Raw genomic sequence first — 18,054 nt, forward strand, 5'->3', positions numbered from 1 at the left:
CACTCAAGTAGAAACAAGTAGTATAAGATAATTAGAGCTGGAAAATGGGTTATGACACAATTACACGACTTGGATATGACACGAATATTCCATATTTGTGTTCACAAATATTGACACAATTAATAAATGGTTGACACAAATGATAAATAACCGTGTCGTATCTGTGTTCGACCACCTCAACACGATTACATGTTTATGATACGAATATTAATCAGTATATGGTAATATTATTGAATTAACTAAGATCTATACTGAACACTAAATTATTTATTTGTGTCATATCCAAATTGTGCTATAAACTTATTCATGTCATATTTATGTCATGTTAACTTATTAATGATCTATTTTTAAGAATCATATTGACATTTGTTATTTTTAGCTTTTTTTTTGCATTAAATATATTAAACGATTAATAAGCGAGTCCTATCCATGTTTTGGTGTTTTCACACGATTATAAATGGATTGTAATGGTGTTTGCTTAAATTTGACACAACAAGAATACGACGCAATTACACGAATTGACAACCCTAAAGATAATAACCTCAGACCAACACATTTCATCAGATTCATTACCAACTAAAACTTAACCACTAATAGATATATGTAAGAGCTAGCCATCCTATAACTAATAAGAAACTGTGATATAATTAAAAGCTGCTCTGCACTCAGTAAAATGACATAAGCATGTTAAAAGTATCAAAAGCAAACCTGTATCATCCGAATCAAGAGCCAAAACACGATCCAAATCCAACAAAGAATCCGAGCAGACCTCCCTTCTACACGAACCAAACACAATCTCTCTCAATCTGGACCCTCCACCATCTTCACTATAACTCATTCCACTATTTCTCATATGTTTTCTTGAAACTATAGGCACTTGAACCGCCACAAAATGAGTCGCCCGCCCATCTTCTTTACCAAAAACCGGACTCATTTTAAACAACATCCAAAAGGGTGTCCCATCTTTCTTATAATTCAACAAATTAACCTCAATTGGCCTCTCTTCACGAATTGCCTCTCGAATTTCCATAATTGTTCTTCTATTGGTCCTTGGACCTTGAAACATTCTGCCATTTCTGCCAATTATTTCTGCCCTTGAAAAACCAGACATTTTCAGGAATCCTCGACTTGCAAACACGATTGGGTGGCCTGAAATTGAAGGATCGGTTATTGTAAAACTGTCTGGCAATTCATCAAGTGCTTCATGCACCCACAAGGTGTAACGATTATTAAAAGATTGCTCAATTAGACCCAACTGTGAGTCCATTTCTCTTCCCCTTTGATAATATTAGTCCCAATCCCATGTGGCACTTTGTGCTAACCAGCTTCAATTAACAAAGAAACCAAATTCAAAAACAGAGGAAACTGTAAACAGAGCACGCATCAACACAAATCCTCTTTTTGATAAAATGAAAAACAGGATAAATAAATGAACAAAACAGCTGCATCTGGTGAGAGAGTGAGCTTAGAGTGAAGAAGAACGCCGACACATTTTGTTTCTTCTTCGTTATCTTTTCTTAAGGATGAGAACTTTAAAATATCTCGTAAGAGTTTTGAAATCGAATGAACAATGATGGAGGAGCGATACCCATCAATCGTTTTTCAATGAACCTGAGAAGAAGTTTCTAACCCTGTGATGATAGAGACTTTCTTCGAAGCAAGGCAAGCACACAACTTCGCAGTCACAAAAAAAAAAAAAAAAAAAAAATTAAATGAATGAGGAAAAAATAATTAAGGAAAATTCATGACCCCGATTTCTGTACCAATTTGGTTTTGTTGCTCCCACAAGAATCAGTGGACCCCAAATATTTCTTAATTGTTGATCATGATTCATGATCGACTTGGAAGGATTTTAGTTTTACCTTTGCTCAGGCATATCAAGGGCTAATAAACGATGGAGATGAGATTGGGGAAACGGCCTGCATACACACACAAAGTGAACCACATACTTATCCAGTCCGCGTCATCAGCAGGTGTCGTTTACTTTGTAAGACTGATTGTAACGGTGCTTTACTGTACTTGTACAGCGAAGACATACGGTGGCCCGCTGATTTGTTTTATCAAAGCTTTTCTTTGTTGATTGATTGTGCCAAAAATGCAAAACCCAACAAAATAATAAGGTCGGCTCCGGGATCAACCCAAAGGAGAGTTGGCGTGTCATAGCGGCGCATCGCCGCGTTTCCACGTGTCCTATGGTGAGTCAGCTCGCTATGTAGTGGGTTTTACGTCAGTGCATTCGGCAACAAGTGAGCGCAAGAGTTAATAGAACGATATAATTACAATCTTAGCCCTACTTGGGGAACTCATCAAGATCAAGACGCTGCGTTTCAACTTTTAGAAATAAATTAAAAAAAGAGGAGGAAAAATAAAATTCGGATGCCAGAAGCAGATCGAAGCCAAGAAACTCAAGGCGCACTGGCTTCTGCTCTTCCAAGTTAGATCTCCGATTTCCCAAAGGCACAAAAAGCTCGGCGTTGGTCCTCAATCAGGTTACTTTTAGTCCTCATTTCAAATTCTGACGGTAGAGTTTACGTCATTCAATTTTACTTTCATTATTTGAATCCGTTGGCCGCCGTTTGGATCGTAAGACGTTTGATAATCAATTTTCGATTAGTTTTTCAGAGGCTAGTTTAGTTCGGTTAGGAGGATGAATTTTCTGCTGCGTTCTACTACTACGCAACACGTGGCCGCAGAACAGGTTAGTGTGCAGCAGGAGTCTCCCGCGGACACGAGTTTTGTGCCGAAACCTGCATCGACCTTGGAAGGTCTTATAACCGAGGATCCGTTTCCGCTGTATTCATCTTCTGATGATCGCGATGGAGAGAGTGATGGCGTTGGAGCAGAAGCTAGCGGCATTGCAAGTTCCAGCTGCAAGAATGACACTTCTGTTGTAGAAAATCACACTGATGTTTCTGAAGAAGAAGGGTGGATTACAATTCCTTACAGTACGTTCTCTTAATCACAGTCTACTTTGATATTTTATAGTTTGGATTTGTTTGTGTGGAAACTTGCAGAATTTACCATAACTTTTATTATATGACCGAATTTATTTTTCAAATTGTATTCAAGGTTTAGGTACGTTTGGGATGAGGTGTTTAGGCTTTTAAGTCATAGCTGGTGTAGAGTGGAATCTCTAGTTGTCATTTATTGGTGGGTGAGTGGTTGCTAAACATTAGCTGCCGAGTCCCGAGTGAAAGTTGGTGTGTAGCAAATGCTTTGCTGTTGTTCTTTCAAAATTAATCTGAAGAACAGCTACAAACATTTCCTTGAAAAAAATTTCCTTTAGTAATATAAACATCATGCATTGAACTGAGTTTTTCTATAGATATGATATGAGTTTCTCTTTTAGTACATTTAATGCTTGATGTATTTTTGTAGAGGAACTCCCTGATAATTGGTGTGATGCGCCGGATATCCAATCATTATGCTCACTGGACCGCCCCTTTGTTTTTCCTGGTACATTAATCATTCTTGAATCTGTTGCCTGCTTCAGTGTTGGAATTCATCACTTGTTTCCTCATTTTGGACTTGTTCTTTCTATCATGAGACCTTAAGTCTTTTGTTATTCCAGGTGAACAAATACATGTCCTGGCATGCTTGTCAGCATGCAAGCAGGATACAGAAGTTATTACACCATTTAAAGTTGCTGCCGTAATGAGTAGAACTAGTAGAGCTCAAAGCCCTGAGGAAGAAAATGAAAACATGGAGGACAAGGTTAATTCTGAGGCTGGAGAGGGACAATTGAGTCATGATGTTCAAGTTATACATCAAAATGGTGAATACTTGTCAGAAGAGAAGATTGATTTACGAAAGGATATTTCTGTTAGTGAATCTTTGCTAAGAATGGAAGACCATAAAAGACAAACTGAAACATTATTGCACAGATTCAAGAATTCCCATTTTTTTGTTAGGATTGCGGAGTCAGGTGAGCCACTGTGGTCAAAGAAAAGTGATCCTGAGGTGTCTTTGGAATCTGCTGAGGCAGAGAGTCAAAAGTCCATTACAAGTGGCAAAAAAACTGCAAAGAACATGTCTGGCGTTGCTGCAGTCATTGATAAAGGAGATTTCGATGCTAACCTCTCTGGTGGAGTGGCAAGAAATATTGTAAAGTGCTGTTCTCTTTCTAATGGAGACATAGTGGTATGTGAAAAAGAGCACTCTGAATTGTCTTTTGATTGTTGGTTTGTCTGCTTACTCTTTTAATGATAGTTCAGATGAGTACATTGTATCTCTTATGCATTTGTTGCAAGGTTTTGTTTTACCACCTAGACATGCAAGTTTCTGATCTTAATACAAGTTCATTCAGTTTAGTTTTCCCTGCATTTTGAAGTCACCACCTTGGGTTAAAAACTCTCTCGATTATCATATTGTACAAGTTGCCATGATTATTATTTTGATCTTGTTGGCTGGCTCAGGCTCAGTAATTTGGTTGTTCAATATTTCAATCCCCAGAAGGGTAATCCCAGAAGCATTGTTGCTCGACCAAATTTAGCTCTTAAAATTTTTCATTGATGAATCTTTATATTTGTGATGGCCATTCCTGGTTAAGCTGTTGTTCGGAGTAATGATTCTCATTCCACGTCTTTGTTTGGAAGGATGCAGGTGCTTTTACAAGTGAATGTTGGTGTTGATTTTTTGAGAGAACCTGTTATAGAAATTCTTCAATTTGAGAAATATAGGGAAAGAAGTCTGTCTTCTGAGAATCGGGATAACTCAGTCATTACAAATCCAGACCCATGTGGAGAATTGTTAAAATGGTTGCTTCCTTTGGATAACACTGTTCCTCCTCCAGCTCGTACGTTATCGCCTCCTCGCTTAAATTCTGGTTCTGCAATTGGCAGTACTCATCAGAAGTCCGCATCTTCTGGCTCTCAACTTTTCTCTTTTGGCCATTTTAGAAGCTACTCTATGTCATCACTTCCTCAAAGTCCTGCACCTCCTTCTGCACCGCCTAAAGCCCAAAGTTCTAAGCCAACATTCGACCTTGAAGATTGGGATCAGTACACCTCTCAAAAACTGTTTAAGGGTCAAAGAACTGGAAATGAAGGACTTTTATCTTTTCGAGGTGTTTCATTGGAGAGAGAAAGATTTTCTGTTCGTTGTGGATTGGAAGGCATCTATGTTCCAGGAAGAAGGTGGAGGAGGAAGCTTGAAATAATTCAACCTGTTGAAATTCATTCTTTTGCTGCTGACTGCAATACAGATGACCTTCTTTGCGTCCAGATAAGGGTATATATCATGATCTTTACGGGACACGTAACAATTAGTCCTCTTATTTATATAGAAATTATGTAAAATAATTACATAATCAATCTTGAATTGCTTTTTGGGTCCTGCCTTTAGTTTTGATCTAATTTTTACCATGTTATATCACACAGAATGTGTCTCCAGCACACGCCCCAGATATTGTGTTATATGTAGATGCTATAACAATTGTCTTTGAGGAGGCATCAAAATGTGGACCATCTTCACCATTGCCAATTGCATGTATTGAAGCTGGCAATGACCACAATTTGCCAAACTTAGCCCTCAGGTTGTCTTTCACTTCAGGTGTCTTAAGTCACTTTTCAATTTCATGTTGCTACTCTGGATTTTATTCTGCTGCTCTTAGCATTGTAATATCTGTTGGTGGTTGACAACAGATGTAGAAATAATACAATATTTGCATTGGTAATCCCAGCTAGTGAGGATAAGTTTTAGATCACTGACTTCTGTTTGTTTTTATATGGGGATAATGCATTAGTTGCATGCATGAACAATAATGAATTTTAGTCTTCTGTATTGTTTCTAGTTTATCTCCAGAATGATGGTGAGTTTCTGCATGGTGTGTTTATTTCCTGATGTGTTAATGACAGATAGGTAGCAGGACAGTTAAAACCAACCAAAATGAGTCCCATGCTATTAGTAATTGCTTGACTGGTTATCAGGTGTTCGCTGCCGTGAAATCATATAACTTGTGAGGTTTAGCTTGCCAATGGCTATCAATTGTGAATCACATGTAGTTCAGTTGATATGGTCATATTAGTTGAACTGAAAGTACTTGCGTACATGGATGTATATATTGATAAAGCAAGAAGGATATTTGCTCATATCTAAGAATATTATGCTAGGGGCAAGATTTGTTGTTTATTTTTATTTCACTTATGTTATTTATGTTATAACTTATTTGAGGGTATTTCCATCTCAGGAGGGGTGAAGAGCACTCATTTATTCTTAAACCGGTGCCTTCTTTGTTGAAGAATCTCAAAGCTTATGGGGAAAAAAGTTTCCAATCATCAAGTTCAAGTTTGCGTCTTCCTTCTAAGACTTTCGAAGGAAATGGGAGTTCTTCAGCTGCCGATCAGTATGCAGTTATGTTATCGTGTCGGTGCAATTACACTGGTATCCATGATGCTTTTAATTTAACTGATCATCTGATATATTTTAACAAGTTAATGTTTCCTTACTCTTTTACTTCATTTTATCTTGAAGAGTCGAGATTGTTTTTCAAGCAACCCACATCTTGGCGACCACGGATCTCAAGAGATCTCATGATCTCTGTTGCATCTGAAATATCAGGACAGTCCTCTGAAGCCAATGAAAGAGTCACTCAGCTTCCAGTTCAGGTATTTTTTTTTAAAAAAAAAGAAAACTAATTTTAGTCTCTATTTATCACCCTCGCTTGGTTTTTTTCTCATCTAACTGGTTCAAAATGTCAGGTCTTAACTCTTCAGGCATCAAATTTGACATCCCAAGATCTAACTTTGACAGTTCTTGCTCCGACCTCATTTACCTATCCTCCTTCGGTGGTATCCTTGAATTCTTCTCCAACATCACCAATGAGCCCATTTATTGGTTTTTCAGAGTTTACAGGAAGGTTAAATGATGAGCAACGTGGTCCTGCATTGCATAGAGGGAGCACGGCACCTCTTGTTTCAGAGTCTGAGAAGCATAATGGCGATAGTGCAACTCGGTCTATGTCACTTAACAAGCCATCTGCCATATCCGATGTAGTTCCAAGTTCTGGATTGGGTTGTACACATCTGTGGCTGCAGAGTAGAGTTCCATTAGGGTAATTTTCCTCTCCCTTCTCCTTGATTTGTAATTTCTCAGGCAATTACGATTTATTGTGGTTGCATCAGGTGTGTTCCTGCTCAATCTACGGCTACCATCAAGCTTGAGTTGCTTCCATTGACTGATGGCATAATCACCCTTGATACTCTGCATATTGATGTTAAAGAGAAAGGTATCCATCTGCTTTTTTTTTTCTGTTTGTTCTGGCCAACGTACTACTAGAAGTTTTTTCCCCGTGCAATCTGCAACATGGTTCTTTTGACTTTAACAATTACTGCTGCATTCATGTTGAGAGATAAATTATTGCTTTTCTGATATGGCTGTATCCGACATTCAAGTTCAATCCCTGCATGGGTCTTGGTGCACACAAAGAAACACAGAACGTGTTCTGCGGTTGTGTGATCGAGTAGTATGTTAGTGTTTCACATTTGGATTGATGCATTTACTTAATGATGATAATTGGTGCTCATCATTATTCTGTATTCTTTGGTTCATTCCTTGAAAAAATTTCCAGCATTTAGTTTGAGCATCATCATCTTGGAATGTAATGCTTTATAGCTCTGAGGTTCTTATGTGGAACTCCTGCCATTTTTGATATAACAGGTGCTACTTATGTCCCAGAGCATTCGTTGAAGATAAATGCAACTACCAGCATTTCCACAGGGATAATTTAGGATGTAATTATTCAGATTCTTGATATCTTACTACATTTTGTACACAAATCGCCGAGAGTAAATTCAATTGGTCATCAAGATTTGAGCTTCTGGCAGATTGTTTTCAGACATGTAGCATCCAAGTGTATGGTCTCTTCAGTTTAGCGAGACTGGTCGTGTTCATTTGTTTCAGCAATATATACCCCTGGTATCATGATCGTATCGACGATCTTCAGATGCAATCCACATTTGTCATATGCCCTTGAACGGAAAAAGAATATGTTTCTTGTAGATTGAAGAGAATATGTGCATGATTGTTAGATTTTAGCTGAATTGTGGTTCGAATGTAATCAGTTCAATGTCGATTTTTGTTGGCTCCTCCTTTTATTAATCAAAATTTGGTCAACAAGGATTTTTTCCCCTCAGCAATAAGGTAAAAATGACACGGGCAAGAGAGAGAGAATGGATTAATGAAATTTCAAGAGAGTGGAAAACATGATCGGTGAATTTTGGTTGATGATTATGACATTTGCCGTAACAATTAATAACTAATCATTTCTATAATAAATTATTGTCTATTGACCACTAAATTAAATACTATCAGTTGATGCATTGATTTAGTACGCGACCTATCCAAACTTGTGAGTAAAGTATATTTCGTTATAAATCATTTTTTAATTTATTTTTGGATCGATTTTGTTATTTAATATTTTATTCCGACAATGTAGCATTTCCCTCTCCACCGTCCTTCACTGAGAAAAACTTGTAAAAATCAGAAAATCTTCCGATAGCTACCAGAAATTATATTTAATTAAAATTTTTAGCAAAATAAAGCGATTAGTTAGCATGAAAAGTCAGGCTTGATGTTGCATGCTAATGTCCAAAAGTCAAGGCTGATTCCTTGAACTAGCAGACAATCTACTTAAACAATTACATTCGATTTCATTTTCCGTAAAAGCTTCGTCTCTCTCCAATGAACCAGTCTTCTTCTATTTGTGATTTCTAAATACATGCTTCTCCTATTATTAAGAAATTTTAAAAAACTAATAATTAGATGATAATTCGAAGGTTAAAAAGCCAAAATGTCACCATCAAATGTTATAGCCAAAAGGCCAAAAAAAAATAAAAAAAAAATCAACTGGCATCCAATTGTACGATAATATCGAGGAATTAATACGTCAAATGATAGTATCATACATCCTAATTGCCTTACTTCCATTAGCACACTTCCCTTTTTTCTTTTTCTTTTTTTTTTTCGTGTGTGGTAATTCTATCATACACCCATACTTAAGATATGAACACGTTACAATAATGTATATATGAGGCAATTATTTTTATTTCTACATTGACGGTGTGACGAACTTTCTTTTAAGCACTACATTGCAAATACCCTTATTATAATAATTGTTGAGAGTCTCCTCCCACGCTTGGAAACAAAGTCTTGTAAATATCCATTTGATTATATTTTAACTTTCAATATCCATCATTTGATTGCTAAATTAATGGCTCAAAATTTTTGTATCAACATTTTAAGTTAAAAATTTAAGTTAAATTAACCTCCCCTAAACTAAGAAAGTGTGGCTTTTTTTTTTTTTGTTTTGTAAATATGATAATTATTGCATCATTTAGAAACGAGAATTATCTTTGCAACATATAAATGATTACATTCAAATGCAGCTTGTATTTCATCAATTGTAGTGGATATTTGGTAAGAAAAAGAAGCTCAATTATTTTTGAAAATATAATTTAAATTTTGTGGGTTACATTGAATATATGTCCTGGCCCTTAGGAGGGATTGCCGAGTGAATTTTAAACATTATTATTTAATTTGATACTTAAGTTTCAGAGAAGTCAAGGCTAAAAAATTAATTTAATTCACATTTCCTCTTAGCTTTTAAAAAGATATTAAAAAAATAAACATAAAAATTGAGCATTCTTCCCAAAATAATAATCTATTCCGTGTTCATATTTTCAATGTAATCTTTTAACAATTGGCTATTCCCTTAAAATATTTCATTTTATATCATGATCTCTCTAAATGAAAACTATAAGGGAATGAATGTGAAATTAGAAGTAAACGAATTGCAATTATTAATTTTAATTGTTTAAGCATATGCCTTAATAGAGGTGGTCAATGCTGTATGCTGAAAGCCTCAAAGAGAGGCTCCTATTAGTTATTACTTATTTAATGTAGACTCTATAAATCTATGAAATAAAATTCATATAAAAAAATGAAGTTAAATTTTAAAATAAAATGAAAGAAAGGGAAGATGCATGCACAGTAACATGAGCTCAATATGACGCGCGCGTTGGCGTCCGCCCACCGAAGAAGGACACGTCACCATCCAAGGGGTCCCTCCTTGCCCGAACTGCCCTGTTTTCCGCTCTCCCATCTGCCCGAGCTGCCCGTCCCTTTCCCTTCCGCTTTCGTCCTTTTCAATGTACAATCCCAACAGCCTTTCGCTACAAAATCCTGGACGGTCAGCACTATCGGGCGCACCGGGCAGCCAAAACACCCCTCCGATTACCCGTTTTCTCCGGGCAGCTCATTTTGCTTTTTCTAGTCTTCGATTCCATTAAAATAAAATAAAAAAGGAAGAGAATCGATATTATAAAGTTTTTTTTTTTCAATTACATAATGTTATGATTATTATTGCTATTATATGATATTTCCCATTTTCTTTTCATTATTATTTTTGTTTGCTGTAAACTCATTTCTTGTATCTTTATAGCAATACATTTCGTGGGTTTAACTGAGATTTGTTTGTTTCTGCTTTTATTCTATTTTATTTTTGTTGTTGCGAGATCAAGCTTGTTTGTTGATACCAAAGTAAAGTACTTCAGTTTTGAGTTCAGACAAAAACTTGATCAATCTCAAGTTACATCCTTTTTTATCTAGTTCATGTGATCTAGCTCTTACCTCAACAGGGTTAGTTTTTTTTTTTTTCTTTTTTTCCTCTTTTGCATTTTTTTCACTTGGTTTTGTCTTTTGGTGGGTTTTGAAGTGAAAGAAAAGCTTAAATTTTGAAACTTTTTGGTGGCTCTTAAGTGTGAGGTGAGAGTAAAGAAGTGATTTTTTGAGGGGGGGTTGATGAGTTTTAGGGTTTGTTGAGAGACAAAAGAATGGGGTTTGATGGTGAAAATGGGAAAGTGAAGAAGGCTTCTTGGGATTCGAGCAAATCAAAGGCAAAGAAGAAGAAGAAGAAAGTTGAAGATGAAGTTGAAGTTGAAGAAGAAGAAGAAACTGGGTGTTGGGTCAAGTTTAGATTTTTTGGAAGCTGCATTTCTTCAAGATCCAAAGTTGATAGCTCCGTGAGTGGCACCAGTACCCATTATGGTAATATCTCTCCGCTTACTTGGAACTTCCTTTTTGTTTTCAGTTTTTTTTTCCCATGTTGACTTGTAATTTACTAGGAATTTTCTTTGAGGATATTAACATCACTGTTATTGTTAATTTTAATTTTTTCGGATACTGTTTTGCACAAGTAGCTTGTCAATTTTTGCTGTGTGTTATGATCTCAATTGGTGCGTCGTCATTGTTTTTGAGTTGTTACCAAATAGTAATTGGATTAACACCATCAAATTTCAGTACAAATTTCTGATTTTTGTGAAAATATGGGCTTTAATCTCAAAACTGGTTCTGTATGAGTGTCAATTATCTCTAGAAATTAAGATAAATATTTTCTTTCGTTTGAAAAATCCTTGAGAGGTTTGAGTGATAATCAGGTTGAGTTTACATTGTTGAATACGATTTGGGTTAAGGTATGCGTTAATGCTTGGAATTCATGTCTCTATTCCTTCTTCTTTGTCGTTGTTTTTGAATTTTTTATGACCTTTGAATTCCTTAAGTCTGATTTAGGGATTTGGTGCTCCTGACTAACCCTACAATCTGGGAACCTAGGAAATTGGTGGCTATTTGCCATGTAGGTTCCTGTAAGGAATTAAACCTCGGACCAAGCAGGAGGAAACAATTATTGAAATCAGTTTTGTTGATAGTTGTTTGTAAACCTATTTGGCAAATGGTGTAATGTATGGCAAATTGATTTGCAAGGATGCTTTTGGATACTTCTTTCTTTCTCAACTTGAAGATTGTAATTAATCAATGGATAATGAATTCGCATGACTTGCATTCTAAATTGTAATACCTATTTTGTGGATCAGCAGAAAGTAAATCTACAAATGATACAAGTAGGGACCAACCGGCAGCTGCTGTTATCTCATCTACAACCACTAGTAATGCAGAAAGTAATTCCTCCACTTCTAAGCTTGAAGAAGAGCTAAAAGTTGCTTCTCGGCTACGGAAATTCACATTTAATGATCTTAAGTTGGCGACACGAAATTTTAGGCCTGAGAGTCTTCTTGGAGAAGGTGGTTTTGGTTGTGTTTTCAAGGGCTGGATAGAAGAAAATGGAACTGCTCCAGTTAAACCTGGCACGGGACTTACTGTTGCAGTAAAAACCCTTAACCATGATGGTCTTCAGGGTCACAAGGAATGGCTGGTAGATGACTTCCCTAATTTTTCCTCTCTGTATGAATGTCATCGGTTTGTATTGTTTTCTTTATATCTTGAAAGTTTTTTCTCTGAATCTTGGCTAATCTATGTGGCAGGCGGAAGTGAATTTTCTTGGTGATCTTGTTCATCTTAACTTGGTTAAATTAATCGGTTATTGCATTGAAGATGATCAAAGGCTGCTTGTCTATGAGTTTATGCCTCGAGGAAGTTTGGAGAACCACCTTTTCAGAAGTAAGTTGCTGCATTTCTGTCCTTAACTATGCAGTTTTAGTTTGCATGTCATTTCTCTTGTTGTTGGATCATGGTAACTTTACTATGGCTAGAAGCTGGTTTGATTTCGGTGGTCTCTGCTTTTTCATCACAGTTGTTTGATGCTTACTTGATATGCTGTCATATGCAGGGTCCTTGCCTCTTCCATGGTCCATAAGAATGAAAATTGCACTAGGTGCTGCAAAGGGTCTTGCTTTTCTTCACGAGGAAGCTGAAAGGCCGGTGATTTATCGTGATTTCAAAACCTCCAACATTCTATTAGATGCAGTACGTGCCGAAAACTATGGAAAATTTGGTTTTTTTCATCTATTATGGTCTATTTTTTAATAATATGCTGTTTCAGGATTATAATGCCAAGCTCTCGGACTTCGGACTTGCAAAAGATGGTCCTGAGGGTGATAAAACCCATGTATCAACCCGTGTGATGGGGACTTATGGCTATGCAGCCCCAGAATATGTAATGACAGGTAGGTGTAATTAAAGTAAAACTCATTTGAATTCTCTCTTCTCCTTTTTCTTCCCATTTTCAATTTAATTTGAAACCAAAATGTTAATGAGGAAAAGGAAGCCTCGGTCGCAGTCTGTCTGCCTTTCACAGCCTGCATTCATCACATGCTTTTGGTTTGTAACTTAGTAGAATACAGACTTTTAAGGAACTTTGTGGTTCTATTAGAGCTTATCTTAAATCGGACTCTTTTGATGCTCTCATTTTTTTTTATTAGATTAACGTTTTTCTGTCTCAGGACATCTTACATCAAGGAGTGATGTCTACAGCTTTGGAGTTGTTCTGCTTGAAATGCTGACTGGCAGAAGATCTATGGACAAAAACCGACCCAATGGAGAACATAATCTTGTTGAATGGGCTCGGCCACATCTAGGAGAGAGAAGAAGGTTCTATAGATTGATTGACCCTCGGCTTGAAGGTCACTTTTCAATCAAAGGTGCGCAGAAAGCTGCACAATTGGCTGCTCATTGCCTTAGCCGGGATCCAAAAGCCAGACCGCTCATGAGTGAAGTCGTTGAAGCTTTAAAGCCTTTGCCTAACCTAAAGGACATGGCGAGCTCATCATATTATTTCCAGACAATGCAAGCTGAACGAATAGGATCAAGCCCAAATACAAGAAATGGTATCCGAGCACAGGGAGGATCACTTTCGAGGAACGGACAGAGGAGCCTTTCTATTCCAAATGGTTCTTATGCCTCTCCATATCACCATCAGTTTCCCCATCCATCACCAAAACCCAATGGTAAACCATAACGTGACATTGGGTTAATTGTCCCTCTCACTCTGACCCCTCTTAATTTTTTTTTTTTCTTTTCCCCCTTTTTCACTTGAGTATAGATGGAATTTCTGTCAAAGCATTTGTTCTTGGACAACTGAAAAAGCAACAGAGGAACATGCTTTTAATGTTGTTAGAATTGGCCCCCCAGGGGTAAGGCTTTCGGCACATGTGAAGTTTATGGAGCAAAATGTCTTCTGTCAACGATATGTTGCTTTAATCTATTTGGAAATATTAAAGAAATTAGTATCTTGTGCTCTTTTCTTTCTTGACGTGGGTGGCAAGGGATGTGGGGTTCAGATTTGACCATTTTTATTTATTAATTGTATATCCTTATCTGCACAGGCTCTTGATTCCCCATCCAGCAAACCACTCATTCCAATAATTCTTTCCTTTTATTAGAAGAGGCAAATTAGTTTAAATGTTTCGTTGCAGCTCTTGGTTATTTACAGCAATATACCAAGACTTTGGAACCTCGCTCCAAGTCCAATTTTATTCCTTAAGAGGATTGATTATTACTTCATTCTGCTGGCTTCAACAAGACACAGGTTTTCTAGCTCAAGCAGCTCTCCTTGTAAGCTGCTCCTTAGACGTGCTCTCAAAGATCTTGTCCGCATTTCCAACTTCAAATCCATCTCGCCTGTGAAACTCCTTAACCTGTTCCAGTAACATAAATGGTCAGTTACTGCATCATGCGTCAGGTAATTTTTCTAGAACAAAAATAATGGACAAACCATCCATCTCAGACTCAAACCGACAAGTATAAAGCTGTGGTTACCTCTGCTTCAGGAAGATTATTATATTGAGGCAACACAAGTCGTTCAGCAAATTCAATGTATGAGCAGGGGACTGATTCGGTGACACCATCAGAAAAACAGAAAGGGAATGAATCTGCTACTGTTGAACTTTGCAGCAAAAGACCATCAGGACTCACTGAAATGAAAGAGATAAAATTGTTCAATCATCAATTCCACTTTCAATAAACTATGGCTATCCATCTGAATTAATAATATTTACATACCAAAAAAAGTCTGGAGGAATTAAAAAAACCATGTAAAGTTTAATATAATCATCTGGACACATTCAAAACTTTTTTAAAAAAAAAACCTTGACAAAAGTCGAGAAAAATCTTAAATTTAAAATTAAGAGAAGAGTACAAACTACAAAGAAACAAGGAGATAAAAAAGCCAAGCCCCTCAAACGAAAAAAGTTACAAGCCAACAAGAGAGTTGGCAAGTTACACCCAAAAACTTGCTATGCATTCTCCTTCCATCTATTCAAAAGATGGATAGGACACTGACGTCGACACATCTTTCTCAGATTTTAAGTAAAATAATATCTCTGCCTCTAAACTACAGCTAGTCGTTCCTATTGTTTGTTTGAGTAAATAATTGCCAAGGCAAGCTCTGAGAATCTCCTGTTTCTACAGGGTTGATGAGGACAACTGTCTGTAAAATATTACTTTGTAATTAAAATAAGGAGATTATGAAATTGAATAAAGAGTTTACAGAAGAGCAAAACAAAAGAATAAAGAGTTCACAGAATTAGTTAACATACCTTTCAGAACTCCCCCTTCAGAGTTCAACCTGAATCCATTATCTTCAATTAACTGATTGAGGCTCTTGATGTTATTCAATTGTGATTTCAGGCGATGGATGGAAATAGTAACATGGTTCACTGCATAGCCATTGACCAGGGTCCAAGCAGCATATTCACTTTCCCTAAGTGTGGCAAATTACGCATGAGCATCCAATGATGAATGTGCCTAATATTGTCGATCAATTCAATCACTTCTAACCATTAAAACTGCAATATTGATATTCATTAATTTGTACAACCATACCTGCAATCTACTTGCTTGGGTCAAAACAAATATTAGTTTTTTTCCATATTCAGGTTTAAAACTTCAATTTACTCAGGTAGATTGATAATCTTCAATTTACCCCCAACAAAGTGTGAAAACCTCAATTTTCCCCCATTTTCGTTCAAACGATGAGGGCAAACTGAGCGCACGTTGATTTTTATTTTTTATTTTTTTAAAATTTTTGTCTTCTTAACAGGAAAATGGAAGATTGTCATTCTAAGTAGGAGGTAAATTGATCCTTTCTCATATTAGCAATAAAAATGCAAATATAAAAATGAGGGACAGAATCTTACCTTGCCAATTGTTGAAATTCAGAATATAAAGGCTTCCCCCATGTTAAAGATCCCAGAGCACTTGCAAGAGCTGCGTGTTTCTTTCCGCTGCCAGATGTTTCTGTGTATTTTCTAATTATTTCCTGAATGTAAAAAACAACAGTTCAATATAATGAACAAGAACAACAATAAACTTGTACGGAGAATCGACAAAGAGGGAGATGTCAAAGAAATTTCCAGCAGTCAGAAGTTATAATGCGTGGCCAATTAGACCATATCTATGCTGGATGTGACTCTCTTACATCCTTGTTTCAATCTGAAGTGTGATCTAAAGTTAAGCAAATGAAATCCTTAAATTGTTTAATCCACAAACTATTTGCCTGTTTCGTCAATATACACCAATGGCATTCCTAGACAAGCAGGGGTAAGACAGGACAATAAGAATTCAGAAGCTGAATAAAAAGTTCACACAACTAATTCATGCTATGGAAGTGTCCCAAAATAAAGCATATGAAAATCTCTCGGGAAGGGAACAAAACCAGGCCAAGAAAAGACTACATAATTCCCACAAAAAAATTATCAAAATATATTAAAAAGCAAGGAGTACAACAGATCAGTATAATCTCAAAATGTATAAATGCCAAAACACACCTGAATTTGTGGACTCATCTGATCAACAAGAAGCTCGGATATGAATACTCTAGGCAAAGGCCCATTGACACCACTGCCACCATCAGGATAATGAAAACTGGGAGGAGAAAACCAGAATGCCTTAAGTTTTTTAGCAGGAAATCTAAGCTCGTCCTGTTTTGTATAGCCATAATCCATAAAGAAGCTAGCAATGGAATCAATCCCGTGACCATTTACCTAAACGTAACATCACAAATGGAAAGTAAATATACATCAACCAATCCTTCCAATAGAGCCAGCCGCTTCAACTTACATCATCTCAGATCAAATGGAAATCAACATTAAAATAAAGGAAAGAAAAAAAATCTCCAAATGATTGGGGAGATTGAGTATACCCCAAAAGTCCTGAATGCAATATGATCATAGCATATCTGATTGTTGCCAGATGACTGGACAAGCTCCAGAACAGCTTTTGCAGTTGGGTTCCTGTTCAAATACACGGCTTCCATACTTTGAAGCACAGTCCTGAAAAATGATTCACCTCCCTGCAACCAACAAAGAAATTAAATTTCAATTAATTAATAAGTAAATCATCCATTCAGAGTAATAAAAGAGTTAATTGTGATTACCCGAAAAGAGGAACTGGGATCTCGATCATCAGATTTGGAGGCAGAGACGACGCTGAGATTTCGTTTCCGAAGAGGGACTGATGAGTTGCCATGAAACGGTGCTGACGGCTTGAGGGAGATGAAATTCCTGGATTTTGGTTGCAGAGGCAAACACGATGATGATGATGATGATGATGATGATAAAGGTGCAAGAGAGTGAAGCGAAGGTGGGAAAGTTGATGAAGCGGAAGCGCTTTTGACTATTGACGATGAGTGCGAGGAAATCATCGTTAACTGCTTTAGTTTCATGCACATCATTTGTTGATCAGATACGAATACAAAACGATACAATCACGCCCACTAATTAATTTTACTTTCTTTATAATAGCGAAAATCACTAACGCGCCCAAGGTTCCGGAACTTTAGTAGACAGTTACGTATGCCTGTAGCCTGTCCGTTTGCGCCACGTCATCCATTAGTGGCAATGTCATCTTTCTCATTTTGAAAATTTTTGGATTTGCGACTTCACGCCGGTTATATCATCAGTTCATTTCATTTTTTATATTAAAAAAATAAAAATCACAAAGTGAATGACGTGGAATATAGAATAGAATCACTGCCACGTCTTTGCATTGATCAGGCTTTTCGACACATCCCCCGTCCCTTATCCTTTACCTCTAATTCTACAATTGAGGAACATTAGATTTTTTTTTTTTTAAATACATATTATTAAGATATATTTATTTTAAGTCTGAATTTATATACTTGCAATCACGAGCAAACTACGAGCTCAAATCTCTTATCTTTTTTAATGATTTTTCAATTAGAGATATCTGATTTTATTAGTTAAAAGATAAAAAAAAATTAAATTTTAATATATTACATTACAAAATATAGTGTATTAAAATTTA

At 36.5% G+C, this 18,054-nt stretch overlaps 4 protein-coding genes across 17 annotated transcripts in view; 2 read left to right on the forward strand and 2 right to left on the reverse strand.

The window, feature by feature from the left end:
* LOC18045171 (protein TWIN LOV 1) overlaps positions 1-2,275 on the reverse strand; it is a 5,808-nt gene extending 3,533 nt beyond the window's left edge. For 4 of the 10 annotated variants that reach the window (XR_002905943.1, XR_002905944.1, XM_024185567.1 and 1 more), the window contains exons 1-2: positions 1,863-2,275; positions 709-1,674 (exon numbers count right to left, since the gene is read on the reverse strand). Coding sequence is in view for 7 of the 10 variants with exons in the window: in XM_024185567.1 (XP_024041335.1) it covers positions 709-1,267 (559 nt within the window). In the remaining 3 variants the exon portion in view is untranslated. The remainder of the gene's footprint in view (positions 1-708; positions 1,675-1,862) is intronic. The other 6 variants (XM_024185564.1, XM_024185562.1, XR_002905945.1 and 3 more) reach the window with 6 other exon arrangements.
* A 91-nt stretch (positions 2,276-2,366) lies between these two features.
* Positions 2,367-8,129, forward strand: LOC18045458. 3 transcript variants are annotated; one of them, XM_024185561.1, is made up of 12 exons: positions 2,367-2,489; positions 2,615-2,945; positions 3,070-3,075; positions 3,379-3,456; positions 3,572-4,140; positions 4,603-5,229; positions 5,379-5,533; positions 6,188-6,381; positions 6,472-6,605; positions 6,699-7,051; positions 7,122-7,225; positions 7,657-8,129. In XM_024185561.1, exons 2-12 carry the CDS (start codon positions 2,648-2,650, stop codon positions 7,725-7,727), a joined length of 2,589 nt encoding a protein of 862 aa, XP_024041329.1. In that variant the 5' UTR covers positions 2,367-2,489; positions 2,615-2,647; the 3' UTR covers positions 7,728-8,129. The 3 variants fall into 3 exon arrangements, with proteins under 3 accessions (XP_024041329.1, XP_024041328.1, XP_006438611.1); XM_024185560.1 differs by having other exon boundaries at positions 2,623-2,945; XM_006438548.2 differs by lacking the exon at positions 3,070-3,075 and having other exon boundaries at positions 2,368-2,489; positions 2,623-2,945.
* Positions 8,130-10,398: 2,269 nt separating this feature from the next.
* LOC18045459 (probable serine/threonine-protein kinase PIX7) lies at positions 10,399-13,973 on the forward strand. Of its 2 annotated transcripts, none has more exons than XM_024186739.1 (6): positions 10,399-11,043; positions 11,868-12,205; positions 12,315-12,450; positions 12,620-12,756; positions 12,833-12,956; positions 13,233-13,973. In XM_024186739.1, exons 1-6 carry the CDS (start codon positions 10,830-10,832, stop codon positions 13,745-13,747), a joined length of 1,464 nt encoding a protein of 487 aa, XP_024042507.1. In that variant the 5' UTR covers positions 10,399-10,829; the 3' UTR covers positions 13,748-13,973. The 2 variants fall into 2 exon arrangements, with proteins under 2 accessions (XP_024042507.1, XP_006438612.1); XM_006438549.2 differs by having other exon boundaries at positions 10,400-11,043; positions 11,871-12,205.
* LOC18045110 lies at positions 13,792-17,537 on the reverse strand. 2 transcript variants are annotated; one of them, XM_024186740.1, is made up of 8 exons: positions 17,165-17,537; positions 16,931-17,080; positions 16,773-16,843; positions 16,557-16,653; positions 15,927-16,048; positions 15,327-15,490; positions 14,548-14,702; positions 13,792-14,426 (listed from the first exon to the last, which is right to left on the reverse strand). In XM_024186740.1, the coding sequence occupies exons 1-8, from the start codon at positions 17,459-17,461 to the stop codon at positions 14,328-14,330; spliced, it is 1,155 nt and encodes a 384-aa protein (XP_024042508.1). In that variant the 5' UTR covers positions 17,462-17,537; the 3' UTR covers positions 13,792-14,327. The 2 variants fall into 2 exon arrangements, with proteins under 2 accessions (XP_024042508.1, XP_006438613.1); XM_006438550.2 differs by lacking the exon at positions 16,773-16,843 and having other exon boundaries at positions 16,557-16,772; positions 17,165-17,535.
* Between the last annotated feature and the right edge of the window lie 517 nt (positions 17,538-18,054).

Source organism: Citrus clementina, unplaced genomic scaffold (genome assembly GCF_000493195.1).
Source record: "Citrus clementina cultivar Clemenules unplaced genomic scaffold, Citrus_clementina_v1.0 scaffold_4, whole genome shotgun sequence".
NCBI lineage: Eukaryota > Viridiplantae > Streptophyta > Magnoliopsida > Sapindales > Rutaceae > Citrus > Citrus x clementina.